The following is a 21519-nucleotide window of genomic DNA, read 5'->3' on the forward strand; positions in this document are numbered from 1 at the left end:
GTGAGGAGCCAATGTTTCACGACATGCCAGTGACATGAAACCTGATTCTGATTCTAATTCTGGAAAGCGTGGGAGCTTACAACATACACCATATGCCACATGAGGCATTTTCGGTGCTTCCCAGGTTATTGTTAGGGCTACTTGTATCAATACTCCACCAGATGATTCAAGAGGTACCAACTCCCCATCAAACTCTGCAGGTTAGCTTGAACTGGAGCTGGTTGCGCATGATATTGACCCCTTACAGACTTACCCAGCCAATCTACAATATGGTTGGTGCAGCCTCTCTGCTGAAATCAGCATTCGACTTGCCATTGCTCAAGTATATTTATTCACACCTTGTGATCTCCGTGCTTGTTTTCACTGGCTACTGAATTTGGGTCTGGATGTTAGCAGGAGGCTCTCGTTATCTTAAGATGAAAACCAGCAGGATTCAACTGTAAATACACGAGGTTCTTCAGATACTGGAAATCTTGTGCAATACACACAAAATCCTGATGAAGCGTCTTTGCCCAAAACGTTGACTTGTTTATTTTCCTCCATGGATCCTGTTTGTCTTGCTGAGTTCTTCCAGTATTTTGACTGGATTCCACTGTACTGGTGGCTGGAACCCGTTAACTGGGACACCATGGTAATGTAGCCGTTGGCATGACTCTGTTGGAGCTTGGGGCATCAGAGTTCGGCATTCGATTCCAGTGTTCTCTGTAAGAAAGTTTGTATGCTCCTCCCGTGTGCAGAAGGCTCTGGGTTTCTTCCACAGTCTAAAGATGTGATTGGTCATTGTAAATTGTCTTGCGATTAGGTTGGGATTAAATAGGTGGATTGCTGGGTGGCCTGGCTTGTTGAGCCAGAAGCAGATGCTCCACAATGTATCTAAATAAGATGAAAACTTCCTGAGGGATCTTTAGAGTCTGTGCCATTTAACCTTGTTTCCACCATTTAGGATTTTATATATTTAGTAAGATTCTTTTGTACATGTGCACTAATATTTGCTATTTTTCCTTACAGATGAAAACAGCTTGCTTTTTGCTACATTCTCATTTGAAAGCCGTAAGGATTTGCTCATCACATAAAAAGAATTTAAGACAGTCCCACAGATGCAGACAAGCAGGCATGCTCTACAAATTTGCTCAGCGCCTCAATCATCATTCTCTCCGCTATACTCTTTATACTTGTTGAATACTGTGGTAATTGCCTCAGAGGTTGATCTGTCTGGATATGTCCCCAAATCCAGCCCTAGCATTTCTGTCTATTCATGGCCCTTTACCATTTCCTCAGGCGATCATATGTGCCCTGTTCCCCGATAAGTTTCTTAGTTGATGTCACTTCTCTTGTATATACCTTATAAGTTAATTGGATCAAGAGCAAAAACATGTGCTTTTACTGAATGAAAGGTGAGGATTTGTGCCTGATTGGATCATCTGACCATTTTAGGCCTATAACTAGGCGCAAAAGACTTGGTATTGTGCTTGGATGGGTGCAAGGCACAAGAGGCTCAATATCAGTCAGACACAACAGACACTTGATTGGATCTGCCTGCACCAGAGTAAACATTTCATTACTGTGATTATAGAATTCGCCATCTACAGAACTGTCGGCTGCTCATCCAGTTTACTCTAACAGTGTCTCCCAAATCAGAGCCTCTACCATCAAAAAGGACAAAGGAAGCAGGTGGTTGTGAGTACCACCATATGCAGTGCACATCCAAATCAAACATTGTGACTTGGAAATATATTGTTGATCCTTCATCATCATTCGGTCAAAATCCTGGAACTCTCTTCTTGGGTGTACCTTCACCAGGAGGACACCAGCAATTCCACAAGGCAGCTAGCTTTCCACCACTTCCTCATCGACCTTTAGGGATGAGCAACAAGTGCAGCAAGCATCCTTTAAAATGAATTTAGAAAAAAACATATGCTCCAACCTCTATCAGATTATCAGTACAAGGAAAGGCATTATTTTAAAATCAATATGAAAGATTACTTCCCCAATCTTACACTAGAAATATTATACAATTTCTAAAGTATCTGTTAAGAGGATTTTAATACTTTTATTAATGTAATAGGAGTGCTCTTTATAGTAGGCCCATAAATCATTAGGGCAATAGACATGAAGTGTTATACCCCTTCAAAATGTACGACAATAAATTAACATTCTCAATGGGTGCATGGATAAAAAGTAGTCTTTGGTCAAGTTTAAAATACCATATGGTCCTAGATAAGCTTGTAACCCTGACATGAATTAGCAACAAGCTACTTAAATTTCTGTAAACTAAAAATGCTTCATAATTTATTGCACAGCCATAACATTAAAAATATGCTGCAGTTTTAAGTATCTAGCTAATTATCAACTAAATTATAACTCAAAGAAAATAAAACTCCACATTTAGTTGCAGAATTAAAATAAAGGAAAATGTAATAATTCCATCAGTGATACAACATTAACGTTTGTTATTTTTTCCTTGTTTAAGCAGTCTGATTAATCCTCTGCCGAAGGCCAATCTTAGACATATATCACACAAGTGATATTTTAAAACAAGCTGCTTGTGAAACAAGTAGCCAGTCTTCACAATGCCGGGGGACAAGCAGTTACAAAGGTTACAAATTCATTTCTGTTGATAGCAAATGCCAGATCACACCATTAGCAAGGCTGCTCTTTAACCAGCAATGAATTATTACCATTTTCTGTTGCTGGGGAGAGCCTACAGTACTTCCTGGCTGAATGTTATGCTCTAATCAAGCTAATGGGGGTCAGTGATTGGCAATGAATTTTTTTTAATATATTCCTCCGTTAAATCATGGCAACAAATTTGGACGCATGCTAGAATATTAATACGATGATCTGACTGTTATTGTCACATGTGCTGGAGAAAACAGACACAATAATTCAGAAAAACAAACTGATGAACCAATAATTAAAATAAGGAATAACGATTGCATTTTGTGCACAATGATTGTCTTTGTCTGTACTTACAGGGAAAGTAACACAGAGTTCTGAGGGGGGATTACTCAAGAGCAACATTTTTTTCAGAGCATTCTGTCTCAATGTCTTGCAAATACTGCAGCAAAATGGGGAGAATGAAAATAATATTTATAAAGAAGCATCACAGAAATTGATTGAAAACACATAACATGTATATTATTTTAAAATCTGCACAATTTTAAATACTTTTGCAAAATATAGTGATAAAATGGTCATTTCAAAGACTTACCTAAAATCTATTACCAATTTTAGTGATTTCAGAGTACATTATGTTAAGATGCCAACTTCAAATAGTTAACCACACCACCGTGAATAGCTTTGTCTGGCTCAGTAAGTAGCACGACACCTGCTTCATTGCCTCAGATAAAGCTCAGAGCCTATTAAACATTAACTACATGTGCAAGTGCACTTCAAGTTCAAACACAGTATGCAGACTGCTTTTTTAAAAAATCAAATGGAAATGAAGTTCAAGCCAATGCCAGGACCTGCTCAATTTCTGAAAAGAATGGCCCCAATACGTTTAAATGTTTTATTCTGAATCGCTCGAGTGCCATCTGTTGGCATGTCATGATCACTATGTTTCAATGCTTTGTGTTCTGACAATGGAATAGGAATGGAGATATCAGAGGTTCTGCAAGAGCATGTTGTACCTCTTTTAGTTTTTTAGTTGTCAAAAAGCAACTAATAAGATAACCAACAGTTTGATTACTTATTAATGTCTCAATGTTTATTCCTGAATTATTTATTTTGGGATATTTAGTCAGACATTTACTATCACATTATTCATATAAGCTTTCCATTACAGTATAAAATGATGGATATTTAATTATTTCTTTAAAAATCATTTGTTGGTGATACCCCCTCCTCAATTTTCATGAATCAAGCCACATATAATCTTCTTCTTGATATCTTCACTAATGCATTCTACTTAATTCAGGTTGAGCATCCCTTATCCAAACTTCCAAAATCATCTGAAATCCGATTTGAGCACTGACATGAAATCTCAAATGGAAAGTTTTGCATGACGCTGGGTAAGCTCCTGGGTGATTGCTCGGGTCTCTGTGTACGAAAGACAGTTCTAAGAAGTGACCTCACATATATAATGAACAGAAGTTAATGAAAAATAGAAAACACTGTATAAAGTGAAAAATGAAGATGTCAGTTGTGTATTAGAAGTGTGGACTTGTCAGTGTTGGAGTGAACATATGCCGTTTGACAGTATACTGATCATTAAACAAGCAAAGATCCATCACTATGAACTGAAAATTGAAGGTAATTGTGAATATTCAGCAGGCTGGTTGCAGAAATTCAAGAAAAGACATGGCATTAAATTTTTAAAGACTTGTGGTGACAAAGTTCCTGCTGATCATGAAGCAGCAGAGAGATACATTGATGAGTTTGCTAAAACCATTGCTGACAAAATCTAACATGCTGAATGGCTGCATCAGTACAGACACGTGATGAACAAGTGTCTGCTTACAAGTAGCACATAAAGTCAGAGTTGGGAATCATGATGATGCTAAACAGTCACTGACTGTCCATCTGAGTGGCTGAGGTAATGATGGCTTACCTTTCTGATAGTTCAATGTCCACATTCGTGTTTCATGCACAAAATTATTTAAAATATTATGTAAAACTACCTTCAGTGTAACGTAAATGGATTTTGTGTTTAGACTTGGGTCCCATCCCCAGGGTATCTCATTATATAGATGCAAGTATTACAAAATCCCTGCAATTCCAAAATCCAAAACACTTCTGGACCCAAGCATTTTGGATAAGGGGTGCTCAATCTGTATATAGATTTGTTCACAACAGATAAAAGATTTGACAATTACTCAAAAGAATTGGAAGTCAGTTCAAGTTAAATTATTGAGTATCTTGCACTTATTGATCGAATTATAAATGAGACCTTTACTTTGGTGATATTTTTTCAGTTAAAATTAAAATATTTTATGGGCATTCATAAACATTAGGTCTAAATGCTTCAGGTTTTTGCCTCATGTCAGAAGCAAAGCTCAGTACAACATAAAGTTCCTCTATCTATGCATTTTGTTTTGTCTTGGCTCGATATTAATTATGGAACTAATCTAATTCTCCTACCTTGCTCTTTTTTAACCTCTTATCCACTATACTCTTTTGTAGTTTTGTACTAGAAAATATCCCTGAATCAACAGGACTAAAACTGCTTTATAACTGTAGTGTGTGTTACACTGCCTTTGAAATCTATTTGATAACAATGTGTTGATATTACCATACATTGTAAAACTCTGATAATCCCTTATCTGAATTTTCAGAATTCCTGATGGCTGAGCATCTGCCTCAATAGGTGATCCTTACAGTGCTCCGTTTGCTTGCTGGGGTTCCACTTCCTTGCCCATTCACTGGAGCCCCTGTTCTCGTGCTCCGTAAATCCACCTCTTTATTTTGTTTCTCGCACTCTCTTTAAATTTATAAAGGTCTTGTTTCCCATGTTCCTTTCAAACTCGGAAATTTATCACTCTATTATGTTACATTTACGGAAAAGATGAAGTGAATGTGTGCTGGAGGTTAAGTAGAGTCACCGATCGTCCAAAAACAAATCTGCGAGCCCAGTGGAAGTCCTGAATGTGCCAGATTAATGACCTTTCTCTGCTCCGTATTTCACACTACAAATAAGGGATGAAATTCTAGGTATTATATCTCTGCAGATAACTTATGATATTTACAAAGAAACATAGAAAACCTACAGCATGATACAGGCCCTTTGGCCCAGAAAGTTGTGCCTAAACATGTCCCTACCTTAGAAATTACTAGGCTTACCTATAGCCCTCTATTTTACTAAGCTCCATGTACCTATCTAAAAGTCTCTTAAAAGACCCTATCGTATCCACCTCCACCACCGTTGCCAGCAGCCCATTCCACGCACTCACCACTCTCTGAGTAAAAAACTTAACCCTGACATCTCCTCTGTACCTACTCCCCTGCAGCTTAAACCTGTGTTTTCTTGTGGCAACCATTTCAGCCCTGGGAAAAAGCCTCTGACTATCCACATGATGAATGCTTCTCATTATCTTATAATAAGCTGAGAGAAGACAACAAACCCCAGCAAATGTATTGAGTAGGCACCATCCTGGCACAGGATGACTCCTGCATACTCGCCACAGCCATTGTCTTCCCATTTCTCATAACCATACTCTCCCTTGGCAAAGAAGCCAAGTTGAGACAGAAGCACAAGGGAGGAATGGGTTTAAACCCTGAGGCAACTTAGGAAGAAAAAGTTTGGATAGTTCTTTTCCCTGACTAGAAAGGATCAGGAAACACAAGAGAAGCAAAGTGATGACATCTGATGACCCCGCTACCATACAGCTGTGTATATGCAATTTTCTCCATGAAATCTGCAAGATCTCATTGAAGAGCTTATCCGCTTAAACTGACTCTAACCTCTTCGATTATCCAAATCTTTAATTAAATCTCCCTTAAGTCTATGCTTCTCCAGTGTTTTAAAAGTCTCACACTGAATCTGATTAAAATGGCATACAGATGTGAATTTTCCTAACTTTTTTCCCCACAATTTTTGGCATGGTGAGGGAAGTAAATAGGTTTGATGCACATTGCCAAAATTTTAAAAAAGAAATAATGCTTTTAGATGTGCAGGTTTTTTTTTCCTTTGTTGTGTGTGAATAGCTCTCATTATGCTTTTGTTCAAAACTGTGATAAAATTGGTGAAAGGTAGGGGGACCAACATTGACTCCTGTCAGACTCCACCAGAGTCTGAGTCCCACACAGAAAATTAAATATATCATTGCAATGACATTAAAATGCTATGGCTGAATAATATTGCAAGGAAATAATAGTCTAATAATGATTATTAATTCGTGTTTCCTACTAAATGTAAATAGAACAAGGTTTCTTTTCCAAATGTCAAAACCTGACTTATCTAAGCATTTAGTGTTCTAAAGCTGAAATATTTCTCTGATAAAATCCTTCAGAGGCTCAGGAGATTGTATTCACTAATTTTTTATTCTACACTTCTGCATATATTCGAAGGCAATTATTTTGCTTTGCATAACAACCAGTTCATTTCCATATAGCGACTGTTGATTGCAGAAAGGATTTGGGTAAATGACTAAGTTACTGCTGAAGGTTATTTTTTCCCCTGAATCTCACTTTAGTAATATCTCTTAAAACCAAGCAAGAAAGTGCTTCACTGCTTTGACAGAAAAGATTGTACAAACCTTCCAGTGTTTACACAAAATGTGAAATTTATTTGTATCTACTGGGCCTTATTTGGATGGTTGGGTTTGTAGTGATGCATTTATCAATTTACCAATAAGTGTCTGCAACACTTCTACATCTTTAAGTTTTTCTAGTGGATTTTTTAGAAGTCCTGTGGAGAGATCCGTGTTAAAATTTGATAAAAGCAACCTGTACTGTTGTTAACAGAAGGTTTTGCATCTGATAGATTGTAATCCATGTTGAGCTCATTCTCCTAATTGCTGGAATTATAGGATCAAGGACAGTCTTGGATTCAATCCACTGAACAGAGGTCAAATTTAAGTTCAGTATATATTGGTGTATGATCATCCTCATAAGATATCTGCATAGTTCCTTCACTGTAGATCAATGGATTATAGTGGGCAAGATTTTTTTTAAAGTATTAATCTGTTGAAGAGGGCAGCCACTCTCATTGAAGGAAAGTCATGCGAGTTCCCTTAAAGAAAAAGGCAACGCATGCAGGTGCTTTTAATAACTTTACAATGCTTTTAACAAACTGAAATCACTAATGGTTATGATTTTTAAAAGTAGACATAGCTAACTTCAGAAATTTTGCAAATACATGACTTGATACAAAATAAAAACTTGGGCTTGCCTCTTAATTTCCCAGTAACCTTAGTTAGATTAATCACACAGGTCCATTTTACACCCCTGTACTATTACCTCTAAAAATGTGACAGATTTCATTAACATATGATTCTATTAGAATGCCAGTATATTTGGGATTGAAAAAGAGTTATCATAATGTGGCTGTAAAACAGTTAAGAGACAATTGTTGCTGGTGTTCTACATTCCGCAAAAAATAACTTTCTAATGTTAAAAGTCTAAAAACAGAAAAGGACTCACTGTGTGATGCACTGCATCTGTGGGATGAGAAATAGAGCTTTACAGAAACATTTTAGATTGAAGACCTTTCAATGGAACAGGGAAGGAAATGAACGGTGTGTTAAACTGCAGGGGAAGTAGGGTAATGGGTAGCCTATGGACTTATTTTCAAGGACCCTACAACTCATATTCTCAGTATTATTCTTATATTTATTTATTTATTTATTTATTTTTATTTGCACAGTTTGTCTTTTACACATTGGATGTTTGTCAGACCTCATGTGTGTGTAATTTTTCATTGATTCTATTGTATTTCTTTGTTTCACTGTGAACGCCTGCAAGGAGGTGAATCTCAATGTATTATATAGTGACATTTGCATCTTTTAATAATAATTTACTTTGAACTTTGATGGTTAAACCAGGGTGACCTTGGAAAATGACCTTGAGTCAGAAGCATGCAAATCCTGCCCATTGTGTATGCAGATCAAACCAGCTGTAGTCTTTGATTAATGTGTGCTCCTCCTTACAACGCATTTGAGATGTTTAAACAGCAACTCCATAAGATGGTTGCTCCTGCAGAGTGTATTTTCTTTCAGCCTGTTCCTCGAAAGTATTGCAATCAATGCAATTTCTCACCAACTGACTTGATTGACAAAATAGGAAACAAAAAAATCCACAAAACCCACCCATGTAACAGCCTTTCTGTTCGTTCCTTCATGTAAACCATTTGTCAATGTGTATGTCGCAACAGTTTGAAGGAGATTTCATTACTGTCCAGCTAAAGACCTGCTGCAGGAAGGAAGTGGTGAAAACACGCTAGAGAAGAGGACTAGAGAAGTGGATTTTAAAGTGCCACTTTTGCATATGCGCACACCTGGCCATGGTCTTGCGTCCTGATGTACCTAGAGAAACATACCAAGTACTGCTTCTTCGACCTGTTCCTTGATTACCAGAATGAGATGAAATTATCTCTGCCAGAGTAGTGCTTTTGATTAGTTTCATTACCAATGTTGATAGAAGAGCATAACCCTTCACCCTTCATGTCTCTAGAATTAACCTATGATGTTCGGTGGTTTAACATCTCTCTAACAAAAAGACATGGTGATTAGCTGGTATGAAAGGTCTACACACTGGGATGCAGAAAACTTGGGGCCAAAAAATCCTTTCCTCTCTATAGTTGTATATGATCACTGCCTCACTGTAAGAAACATGGTTACCACTCGTGATTGCAAGTTCCTATGATTGATCGTGATCAATTAATCTCATATCAGAACAGTATCTAGGATGCTGTATGCTTATCTTTGAAATACTGCCAAGTTTTTTTTATATTCACCTAAGTGTGCAAATAGGACTTTGATTTAATGTTTCATCTGAAATATCAGCCACAATGTTACACTCCTCCTTCAACAATAATAGTAGTTCACCATCTAGACTTCAGTGCTCAAAGCCAAAGCTTGAAATCACAACTTTCCAAAAAAGAATATTGACAAATGAACAAGAGGTGACAATATAATTTCAGTTCAATTTTTGAACACTGCTTGGAACCTGGTCAACCAAACACCAGTCAAACAATTCAGATCTAATCTGGGATGCAAATCCTGTTTGAAGGAGCTCTCCTGATAAGGGTCGTATGTTTACTCTGTGGTTTGGCCAAGTTAAGATACTGAACTAGATAAACAGATATTGTAAATCTTAATGATAGATACAGTCAAATGATTCGGATTAAAAAGCAGGGTCAAAGATTCCATGAAATGTTGATGTTGTGTTACCATGAACATTTTTTGGCATGAACAAAGATGTCTGAATATTCTGAGCTCAGTAGCTAAATAAGACATTGGAATGTCTGGGCCATTGCTTGTGTCACCCCTTGACTCCCTACTCATTTGTACTCTTTGCTTTCTCAAGCCTGTCTTCTTGGAAATAGTCCACAGATTTGAACTCAATATATCTGCACTGATGCTGCTGCTGAATGGAAGGTTGAGGTTGTACAATGAGTGAGTCTTACTTCAGTAGTGCGCAAGTTGTCATGGAAGATCCTGCAAGGCAGGATTTATGAGCATTTGGAGAAACATAATCTGATTAGGGATAGTCAGCATGGCTTTGTCAAGGGCAGGTCGTGCCTTACGAGCCTGATTGAATTCTTTGAGGATGTAACAAAATACATTGATGAAGGTAGAGCAGTGGATGTTGTGTATCTAGATTTCAGTAAGGCATTTGATAAGGTTCCCCATGTAAGGCTCATTCAGAAAGTAAGGAGGCATAGGATCCAAGGTGACATTTCTTTGTGGATCTAGAATTGGCTTGCTCACATAAGGCAAAGTGTAGTTGTAGATGGTCTGTAGTCTGCATGGAGGATGGTGACCAGTGGTGTTCTGCAGAAATCTGTTCTGGGACCCCCTCCACTTCGTGATTTTTATAAATGATCTGGACGAGGAAGTAGAAGGGTGGGTTAGTAAGTTTGCTGATGACACAAAAGTTGTGGGCATTGTGGATAGTCTGGAGCATTGTCAGAAGTTACATGGAGACATTGATAGGATGCAGAGCTGGGCTGAGAAGTGGCAGATGGACTTCAACCCAGATAAGTGCAAGACTCTTGGCAGTGTGGCGGATCGGAGAGATATTGGGGTCCATGTCCATGGGACAGTCAAAGCTGCTGTGCGGGTTGACAGTGTTGTTAAGAAGTTGTATGGTGTGTTGGCCTTCATGAACTGTGGGATTTTGTTCAAAAGCTGTGAGGTAAAGTTACAGCTATATAAGACCTTGGTCAGACTCCACAGAGTACTGTGTTCAGTTCTTGTCACCTCACTAAATGAAGGATGTTGATACTATAGAGAGAGTGCAGAGAAGATTTACGAGGATAATGCCTAGATTGGAGAGTGTACCTTATGAGAATAGGTTGAGTGAACTTGGTCTTTTTTCCTTGGAGCGACAGAGGATGAGAGGTGACCTGATAGAGGTATATAAGATGATGAGAGGCATTGATTGTGTGGATAGTCAGAGGCTTTTTCCCAGGGCTGAAATGGCTAACATGAGGGGGCATAGTTTTAAGGTGCTTGGAAGTAAGCACAAGGGGGACGTTAGAAGTTCTTTACACAGAGAGTACATGGTACATCGAATGCACTGCCAATGTTGGTGGTTGAGGCAGATACAATAGGGTCTGTTAAGAGACTTTTAGATCGGTACATGGAGCTTAGAAAAATAGAGGGCAACATGGTAGGGAAATTCTAGGCAGTTTCTAGAGTAGGTTACATGATTGGCACAACATGGTGGGCCGAAGCACCTGTAGTATGCTGTAAATTTCTATGTTCTATGTAATTGTTCAACGGTGGGTATTTGGAAAACCAGAAGAACATGGCTGGAAGCATATCTGCACATGACAAATATAATGAGGTGTGTTGACCTGAGGTGCAGTATGTGAAGGAATGCATAAACAATTACTAGGAGGATATTAGAATTAAAGTTGCAGATGACACAAAGCTGAGTAACAGTGTGAAATATGAGGAAAATGTTAGGAGAATGCAGGGTGACTTGGACAGGTTGGGTGAGGGGGCAGATACAGTTTAATGTGGATAAATGTGAGGTTATCCACTTTGGTGGCAAGAACAGGAAGGCAGATTACTATCTGAATGGTGTCAAGTTAGGAAAAGGGGAAGTACAGGAGATCAGGGTGTCCTTGTTCATCAGTCACTGAAAGTAAGCATGCAGTGCAGTAGGCAATGAAGAAAGCTAATGGCATGTTGGCCTTCATAACAAGGGGAGTTGAGTATAGGAGCAAAGAGGTCCTTCTGCAGTTGTACAGGACCCTGGTGAGACCACCCCTGGAGTATTGTGTTCAGTTTTTGGTCTCCAAATTTGAGGAAGGACATTCTTGCTATTGAGGGAGTGCAGTGTAGGTTCACGAGGTTGATTCCGGGGATGGTTGATTCTGGGACTGTCATATGTTGAAAGATTGGAGCGACTGGGCTTGTATTCACTGGAATTTAGAAGGATGAGAGGGGATCTGATTGAAACATACAAGATTATTAAGGGATTGGGCACGCTAGAGGCAGGAAACATGTTTCCGATGTTGGGGGAGTCCCGAACCAGAGGCCACAGTTTAAGAATAAGGGGTAGGCCATTTAGAACGGATTTGAGGAAAACCTTTTTCACCCAGAGAGTTGTGGATCTGTGGAATGCTCTGCCCCAGAAGACAGTGGAGGCCAATTCTCTGGATGCTTTCAAGAAAGAGTTAGACAGAGCTCTTAAAGATAGTGGAGTCAAGGGATATGGGGAGAAGGCAGGAACAGGGTATTGACTGTGGATGATCAGCCATGATCACATTGAATGGCAGTGTTGGCTCGAAGGGCTGAATGGCCTACTCCTGCACCTATTGTCTATAAACATGGGAACTTCTTCCCTCTCCCCCAATACCTTCACCTATGTTTCATTGACAGTCCTTCCCATGCATTCAACTAGTGACTTTGTGCAGTCTTCTTATGTAACATTCAAATGGAAAAAAAACAAGGTCAGGGAACTGCCAGCACGGAAGTGAATGTGCAGCCTCAAGTGAACCTCCCTTGCCGTGATGCTGCTGTGTGATCCATTCAATGCCTGGTAAGAAAACGGTAACACAAGATCTGTGATGAAATTGTGAAAATCACACATGCTAGTGCACTCATGAAAGTCTGTGTATGGATTTGTTTTCTGCATTTTCCCCTCAAGAATTAATGCACCAGAAGTACAGAGAAGAGGATTGAAGGAGATGGTCCAGTTATCTTCAGCTGCTTCCTCAGAGAACTAACCTTCATTTCAAGATTCAGAAGGGAGATGGTTCCCTTTGATGTTGCGTGGCATGGGCAACAATCAGTGCCATTGCTCAGAAGTCACCATTGCTCAGAAGCTTAATGGTAGCAGCCTCATAAAAGCTGAGAGCAGGTTAAATGCTGGATGTCCTGCTTCCCAAATTCTCCCAATTCCCAAAGCAGTTTACAAAGTGTACCAAGAGCGTGAAAGAAATATTTTTCACTTGCTTGGAAGAGTGCAGCTGCAAAAGATCACCTCTGGCAACTCTGCTCCCAAGCCATAGCCTGTATCGCCCAAAAGATTAAGGCACAGCCTCCATCTCCAAGATCTCATCTCAGTATGTTGGTATTCTATTATCATGACTGAAGAAAAGAAATTAAATTAGCAAGATCAAATTTATTTAGCTGAACACGGAGATGTAGCTTGTATATCTTCAGAGTTTGATCACAATTTAGTTTAATATTGAGGGTGACAATAATCGCAAAGCAATGAAACTGAAAGCTTAACAATAACTAAGAAAGTGAGATCAAAAGATTCGGTACTGTTTGTCAGTCCTTCGATTCACAGTGTGCGATGTGCTGGGAGTAGTCAAGGAATGAAAATTTCTATACCAGCAGCTCTTGTAGCTTAGCTTGTAAGGCAGCTGCTCAATTGTGGATACAAAGGCCACATGCAGGAACCAGGCTTTGCAGATCTTGCTTGAAGTGATGACATAGTCAGAAGAGAGTGGTTTAGGTAAGAAGGAGCACCATCGAGTAGCGTGGTTAAAGTGCTGGAGCAGATCAGCATAGGTACACCTTTGACTTGCTTCCAGGAATAGATGAAGCACTTGTTGGAATCTGCTAAGTCAGTGTGCAAATAATTAGAACAGTTTAATAAGTAGCTGTTTGTTTATTTGTTTGCACTGACAATCAGCATTTATTGCCTACTTTATTAAAGAGTTGCTGGTAATGCTTTATTGAACTGCTGTAATTAGTATGAAAGTTCTCCTTTAGTGCTGCTAAGTAGTAAGTTCCAAAACATCACTTAATAGTTATGACCTGTATCCTCTTAACTATTAGATATACTGAATGGTATAAGGGTTACCAACTCACATTTAACAGTATATCATAAATCTTGTACGTCAGAAACAAACAGTAAATTAATTGGAACGGAATTGGATTTTATGAGACTGAATGCGAGTACTGTGTGCAGGTTTGCAGGAGAAACTTTCAACTGAGGGTCCCCCAAGAAAGCCTGAGCAGACTGGTTCCTGAGATGCTGGCTGACAGACAGGAGAAGTTTTGACAGCTAAGCTTATATTGTATTCAATAAAACTGAGAAGAATGTAATGACATTGAAAACAGAGAACATTTGGACTTTGATTCATAGACTAACTGCAAAGTGAGTGTTTCCTGTAACTAGGGGACATAGAACCAGTGGCTTCTGTAACCAGGTTATGGGGTGAGTCATTTAAGACTGAGAATGAGGGGAAATTTCTTCTCCCACAGAGAGGTGAAGCTGTAGAATTGTCTACCCCAGAATCCTGTGGCATCAACGTCACTCTATACATTTAGGAAGGTGATGGAAAGGACAGACAAAATATCTATAAGTGTAGAGAGAAAGCAGGAATGAAGCTATTACATTAGAGGATCAGCCATGATGGTATTGAATGATAGAACAAACTTGAAGAGCTGAATGGCCTACATTCACTCTCAGTTTTCCACATTTCTATGAAAGTACTAGCTTGTAAAAAGAAATTAGGATTGATTCAGGTTTTATTACGTCTTGTTCCTTGTCATGGAATGCAGACCGTTCCTGTGTTTTTACTCGAAAACTTCACAATCATTCACACATTTCGTTATTGTTCAATGCAGAGGCTAGCCCTGTGACTGGCAAAAAATTGACAACTTCAGTAGGAACTAGCAGTAAAACCTCTTCACTTTAAGTTTTTTTAAATGGGAAACGTTTTCCCATTAGATAATCTTTTCAGTGGACTATTGCAGATGATCAAATAGGATCTAGATCATGGGTCCAAAGTACATTTATCCCTAAGTTCCACAGTCTTCCAGCTTAGTGCCCAGGAAAGTTTAAGGGGAGAACTTTCACTAACCGCTTTGGAGACAACGGGCAGAGATTCACATAAAAGAGAATGTGTTACGTGGTTTATTAAGTAAGGTTGGATAGAATGAAGATATACTGTAAATATCGTAAACTGCAGAATATATGGACCATTGTGAATTGTGCCCAAAATTTGTTGTTTGAAATACAATTCCCACTGTGTTATATGTTGCCAACACACAATTTACTATGAAACAGGAGGCCATTAGGCCCATTAGCTCCATGCCTGCTCTTAAACTAAACAATCTCATTGATTTTGTACTCCTTGCTACTCCTCCACCTGTCCCTCTAGCCCAACAGTTTATTCCCTGATGAAGGGTCTCGGCCCGAAACGTTGGCTACTCTTTTCTCACGGATGCTGCCTGACCTGCTGAGTTCTTCCAGTGTTGTGTACATATTCTTTGATCCACAGCATCTGCAGTTGTATTTTTGAGTTTATTCCCTCACATGCCCAGTGAATCCCATTACCATACACCTGCAATTTGAGGTATTTTACAATAACAATTAGCTCACTAGCTCATCTTTCGGACGGGTGGGCAAACTGAAGCACCCAACAGAAAGCCCCAGGGAGAATGTGCAAACTCCACTAAGCAGCAGAGATCAGAACTGAACCTGACTCCCTGGAGCCGTGAGGCAGCAGCACTAACGGCCGCACCACCACAGCAATCTAATAAAAGATGAAAAGCGTTACATCAACGTCCTAATGTTGTATTGTTTTAAAGAGACAAACATTGCAAGTCAATACTGCTTCCTAACATTGTTGAACATTTTCTGATTTGGGATCATATTGTCATATATAGAATATTAATACAGTGCATGTGTAATAATAGTTTTAGTCTGGTGACAAAATTAGAGGATACTGTCTTGCTTTACAGAGTGATTTGAAAGTGAATGGGTTAAACACAATTAAAAATGAACTTTAATCTTGATTTCCTGGAACAACACTGGGTTGCTTTTATCTCCTGGACAACAATAACATTTCATTGTAGGACCCACTCAGCTTCAGAGAGGATCAAAAGGATCGTGTCATTTTCCACATCCCTCCCTCTGTGACTTTGATATTTTACAGCTGCATTAGTAATAGGTATTGAAAGTCTTTTCCCCTATCCTACCCACAAATGTGTCAGACTCAGTGAGTGTACGTAGGAAGCTACAGGCACAGCTCAAGTGAATAAAAAAAAACAATAGTTACAATTAATGTCGTGTGAAAAGTGCATGGCATTTTGTTGCTCAGAAAAATCATTTCACAACCCAGTCATTGCAAAGTGTGATTGCATTTGACATTAAGTGTAGTACAGATGAGTACACAGCTTAGAGCACACAATTACAGCTCTATTTTTTGAACTTTGGATTTTGATATTAGAGCTATAGGAGGCAGCAAAGTGGTGAGTTGTTAACTTTTCATCTGTTTCCTCAACTTGTAGAACACTGGGAATTTTTTTTTCTATGTCATTTTGTTCTATAAATTCATTTGCACAGCTTGAAAGAACAAATGACCACTGATTTATGAAATTAACTCACTTCCATTGCATTGGAGCAGGACACCGAGAGGCCTTGGAGAAAAAAATTAATATTATCATCATTACTGCATTAATCTTTAGCTGATGGAGTTTTATCGAATTCAATTGCTGCATGAATTTTTCTCTGTAGCAAAACAAAGAAGGGCATTTGAACTTGAATAGGAAATCGGTTAAGGGGAAATCTGACCAATAAAAGTAGCCATTTATTAAAAGTGGTACAATCAAGCATTAAAGGCTGTGTATTTTTACAGCCACTGATATTATGTGTAACTTTCAAATAATGTTGTAAAATTTACATGGCATCTTCACATGACATGCCTACTGATTAAGGTAAGGGCTCATGTGATTTGAGTTAATCTGTCAGTTAATCTTTATATCTAGATGGAAATGATTGTTTCTTACCTGGATAACTCTCACTCAAAAAATGAAATATTTTCCTTTACAAGGAACACTCGCAAAATTAAATCAGGATCTCTATTTACATCATTCTAAATAGTCATCAGCAAGGAAGACCAAAATATATCTGAAGCATCTTTTAATGCAGAATATAATCCAGGTTTAGTGAGATACTCATGTCAGATACATGATTATCTTCTCTCCTACCATTTTTTCATCACCAGTTTCCTTCCTCCTGAATCCTCTCTTCAAGGAGACAATTACTTCTTACTAATCTAATTCTGTTTCACTTAAGGGTGCACTCCTGTAGCTCATCCAAATGTCCAATGTTCATTTTGGCTTGAAAATGAGAATGAAAACTCTGCCAATCACTTAAACCTTGTCTCCCCTAATCTCCATGCCCAGCGTGTGTTGCTTAATAAGCTTGAATGCAAGAACACAATAGGGGCAGGGTTAGGCCACCTGGCCCTTCAAGCCTGTCCCTCCAACACGACCTCAATTCCTCCTCTCTGACATTTCCCCACAGCTCTCAACTTCCTCATCTACCTCCACTGGAAAAGCTCTCATGATCGATCTTCTGTTCGGGGTAGACAACTCCGGAGATTAACGGCACAAATTTTCATCCCCAAAGCTCAATTTGGTCGTGTTCTACTCTACCAAACTCGGCTAACCTAGCTCATGATAAATGGCCGACCATGGTCATTTACAATTGCTCAGCAATGAGGGCTTAGCTGCTACTGTGGTGTTGAAACTTGTCCTCGACAGTGGATTATACTGTGCTGATGTAGTGCTGGTGTCTACCTGGAGAACCACCAACTAACATCAATGTGCAGGTCACCTTGTCTGGAACTCACTGGCCGTCAGATGCTGTGACATCTAACCTCATGCTCTGTCGCTGCAGGATTAGTCCCAGATCCTCAGTCCCAGTTAAGCAGCAGGGCACAACATATCTGATTTATTTTTACCATTTGTATTTGAATCAGTTTTAATTGTTTGAAAACATTTGTTAAGGACCTTGACAGCACAAGTAGTCAGCATGCTGCCAGGACAATCCAAAGGTAGAGCCTTATGTCTGGTTGTGGCTTGTGGACCACTCCACATCATTGTTAGCCTAAAGCAGTTAGTTCCCTGTCTGACCTTTGGCAGTGAGCATTGCATGGGGGTTACCTCGATGCACAAGCTGGGTTAAGCATGTCCAGCTTGAAATATTCAATAAAGTTAAGTTATAAATCACGGATAAATTGGCATCACTATGATTATGGTCCTTGTGAACAGATTTATCAAGTTCTAAAGATTAAATATTTCAACATAAAAATGATATGTGATGAATCTATCATCTTGGGGTTCACAGTGGAAACGTGGAAATAGCTTTCTTAACTGCTTTGCATGATGTACCTGTGGCATTACCATGGTAACATAATGCTCTTTGAAAGTGGTGGCGTCTCTGTCTTTGTAAGGTTTAACGAGGAAGTTTTTTTAAAAAATTGACACACAAGGTTTGGGGATAAATAGGAGCTTTTACTTAGATAAATAGAAGCTTCTTAAAAAGCAGTGGAAATATTAATAGTAACTCTCAAAGAAGGTTGGTTAAATACCAAAGAAAAGAAATAATGTGTAGAACTCTGGATATATAGAAGACATGATTCCTTTACAGGACTAGTGTATGCATGATGAATTTACATAGGTGTTACAATGCCTCTATGAATTCATTGCAGGTAATGCTAAGTAAAGCTGTAGAGGTTTAAAGATACAGTGAGGAAGGACTACATTTGTGCCATCAATGGTAATAACTTGGAACCATCCTACTAGGAGGGCAGTAGTTGCAGAGATAATCCATGATTCCAGAAGGAAATTGGACAGTTGAGGGAAATAGCCTTGAAATACTCCACGGATTGAAGGGAGGAACATGACTGAGCAAATTGTTCTGCAGAGTTCACTCTATAGAGTCTTCAAAGACAGCATAGCTATCCCTATGCCATAAGCTGCATCGTTCATCTCTGATCAAACTAAAAGTGGTTTGGGACTCTACTGTTATAAGGGTAGTCATGAACTGGCAACTGTTTTTACAACTTCTCTGTTTCTTTTATACAGAGACTCGTGGGGTGTAAAAGAGTCCAATGATTTTCAATCATACTGTCATCCCTGCTCAGAGAGCTACTTTTCTATAAACATAATTGTAGAAATAATTAGAGGTGTGAGGTATTTGCACTGTAATCCTTATCATCAAACTCCTTTAAACTAGCCCTCTTTGTATTCTTCCTTGATGTTATTATCTTTCAGAAGGCTATTGAATATGTAAATGAAAATGATACAACTCTTTCCCTTGAAGAAGGCAAAATGTTCGGCAGATTACATATGACAGACATCAGAAATGCACTTGTGAGAGCCTGTTCAATTATTTCCAGCAAAGTTATTAGCAAACTAATTGAGCCTACATTTCTAATTCTACACAAATATATTCACAGTGTTGCTATTCATAAATCCACGCAAATGCATTCAGTGTTGCAAAACGTACAAATTCTTATTCATAACAATTTATGTACATATTTGCATAAACAGGTTACCAGAAAGAAGAGAAAATAATAAAGATTGATTTAGTCCAAATAACCGACCGTAGTCAATCACGTACATCCCTACTCTATTCCATGGCAAGCAAAGATATAAATTGTTAAAAAACAAATTCCTGACACAGTATTTCCGATATAAACTCAGTTTTGCTTGTTCACTGGACACGGATTTTTTCAGCCATTTCATCACTTATAAAGAAATTGATATTTTTATCTTGCTTAACTGTACCTTTGGTTTCTCGTCCAGAATTTGCAGACGTACTTCCTTGTGCTTATCGACCAGCTTCTCTTGCCTCTTGGATTGACCATCTTCCAGCTGGAAAATTGACATCAATAAGAGTCATCAACAAAATGCAAAAATAAAGAGGAGCTCATTTATTCAATGCCCCTTTACAGCATCTGGATGCCACTAAGGGTACCTTGCAACTCATTAAATATTTCAGAAGTGTAGGCATTGGTGTCTCTTAGTAAACATAGGCTTGCTTTATGTTTGGTAGTGTGTGGATGTCATCTTTCACATGGCTGACACAGAAATAAACCAGGCTAACAAGGATAAATCATTAGGAGGTGCAAGGTTGAGTCTCCCAAGGGATGCATAAGGACCTAAAAATCAGACTCATTTTACTTCACTCCAGGTAAAGTCAACTTAAGATAGCATAAAGTTAGATACAAAAGTTGCAATCAAATTGAATTTATATGTCAACTGCACGTAACAAGTTTATTACTGAAACCACAGCCTGAAAACAAAGTGATATGTTTTGCAAATTCATTTCTCTAAATCCTTTAATTCCCAAGGCTGACTCAAACATTAGGGACAACACTAAGGGAGTGTTTTTCTCTTCAGCAATGTAGTTGAGTAAATGCAACCTTTTCTGTTTTTCAGATTTCCATAATTTATTCAAAAGAATGTGAGCACTGCTTGCCCTTCGAAGGATAGTGATGAGGTGAGATGATATTCTGGGTGAAGGGAGATGTTCTCACAGTGCGTGCAGCATCCAGAGGATTTGAGTGGGCTGCTGAGCCGATACAGAGTCAGTCACATTGCTGTGGACTGTGAGTCGAAACATTTCTTCATCAAATTGGTTTTGCACAATCCAGGAGGTTCATGGTCGCAATTACTAATGCAGCTTCTTGTTTCACATTCACTTCACTAACAGTAATTAAGCTCCCCAGTAGACTTGGTGGGAATTGAACTCAAGTTACAATTTCATTACTCTAGGCCTCTGGCCTACTAATACTGTAATTATCATTAAGATTCTGTACCATTTACAGTTGCATATTTCTATTCACATTCATTAAGGCATTCACATCATTAAGGTTAACACCTCGGGTAATGATGACTGACCAAAGTCGGCAGTGAATTTCTATGCCAGGCCATTAAGAATGAAAAGTTTTAAGCACATGGGGGAAACTATAATTACAAAGGAAATTCTTCACAATGTTCTACATTAGCTGAAATGTTTCTAAGTACCATTAGCCTTACCTGGGAGCAAACAGTTTTCATTCAAGATGTTTGTTATGTGCTCCACGTTCCATCAGCTGCCTATCTTGAGTGTCTTGTTTTCATGTAATCTCCATGTTTTTATGTTTAGAGTCTTTCTCCATTCCAATTGTCTTTGTTATTGACCAATAAGGAGAACATGCTCACAGCCTCTGCTCTCCACCCAGCTTGATGAGTGAATACCAGCTGAATATGGAAATCGATAAACAGCCTTTTCATTTTCACAGAACACTTTTTGTTCTTATGAAAATAACCAATTGGACCCCACACATTGTTCAAACACAACCAAACATGCAAGAAAGCCACATCAGGAGAGTGTGTATCCTGGCTCAGAATTATTTATGCTGCATTCTTCACTTTACCATTCATATTAGCAACAGACGGTTTTAAATCAGTATTTAATCCCTCTAACAGCTTTGGAGTCATGGCTAACATTCTAAGGTAAAAGATTATTACATTTATAACAATATACAGGTATGTCCTTTTCTTAGTGACGCATACAAAGCACTGGAGGAACTCAGGAGGCCAGGCAGCTTCTATGGAAAAGAGTCAGCAGTTGATGTTTCGGGCTGAGACCCCTCATCAGGACTGG

At 38.8% G+C, this 21519-nt stretch overlaps 1 protein-coding gene across 2 annotated transcripts in view; it reads right to left on the reverse strand.

Moving 5' to 3' along the window:
- Positions 1-21519, reverse strand: part of LOC132387458 (1-phosphatidylinositol 4,5-bisphosphate phosphodiesterase beta-1-like) — a 96513-nt gene that overhangs the window by 34096 nt on the left and 40898 nt on the right. The window contains exons 9-10 of one of the 2 annotated variants that reach the window (XM_059959822.1): positions 19656-19742; positions 2974-3058 (exon numbers count right to left, since the gene is read on the reverse strand). In XM_059959822.1, coding sequence (XP_059815805.1) covers positions 3005-3058; positions 19656-19742 — 141 coding nt within the window. In that variant the 3' untranslated portion in view covers positions 2974-3004. The remainder of the gene's footprint in view (positions 1-2973; positions 3059-19655; positions 19743-21519) is intronic. The other variant, XM_059959820.1, reaches the window with a different exon arrangement.

Source organism: Hypanus sabinus, unplaced genomic scaffold (assembly GCF_030144855.1).
Source record: "Hypanus sabinus isolate sHypSab1 unplaced genomic scaffold, sHypSab1.hap1 scaffold_188, whole genome shotgun sequence".
Lineage (NCBI taxonomy): Eukaryota > Metazoa > Chordata > Chondrichthyes > Myliobatiformes > Dasyatidae > Hypanus > Hypanus sabinus.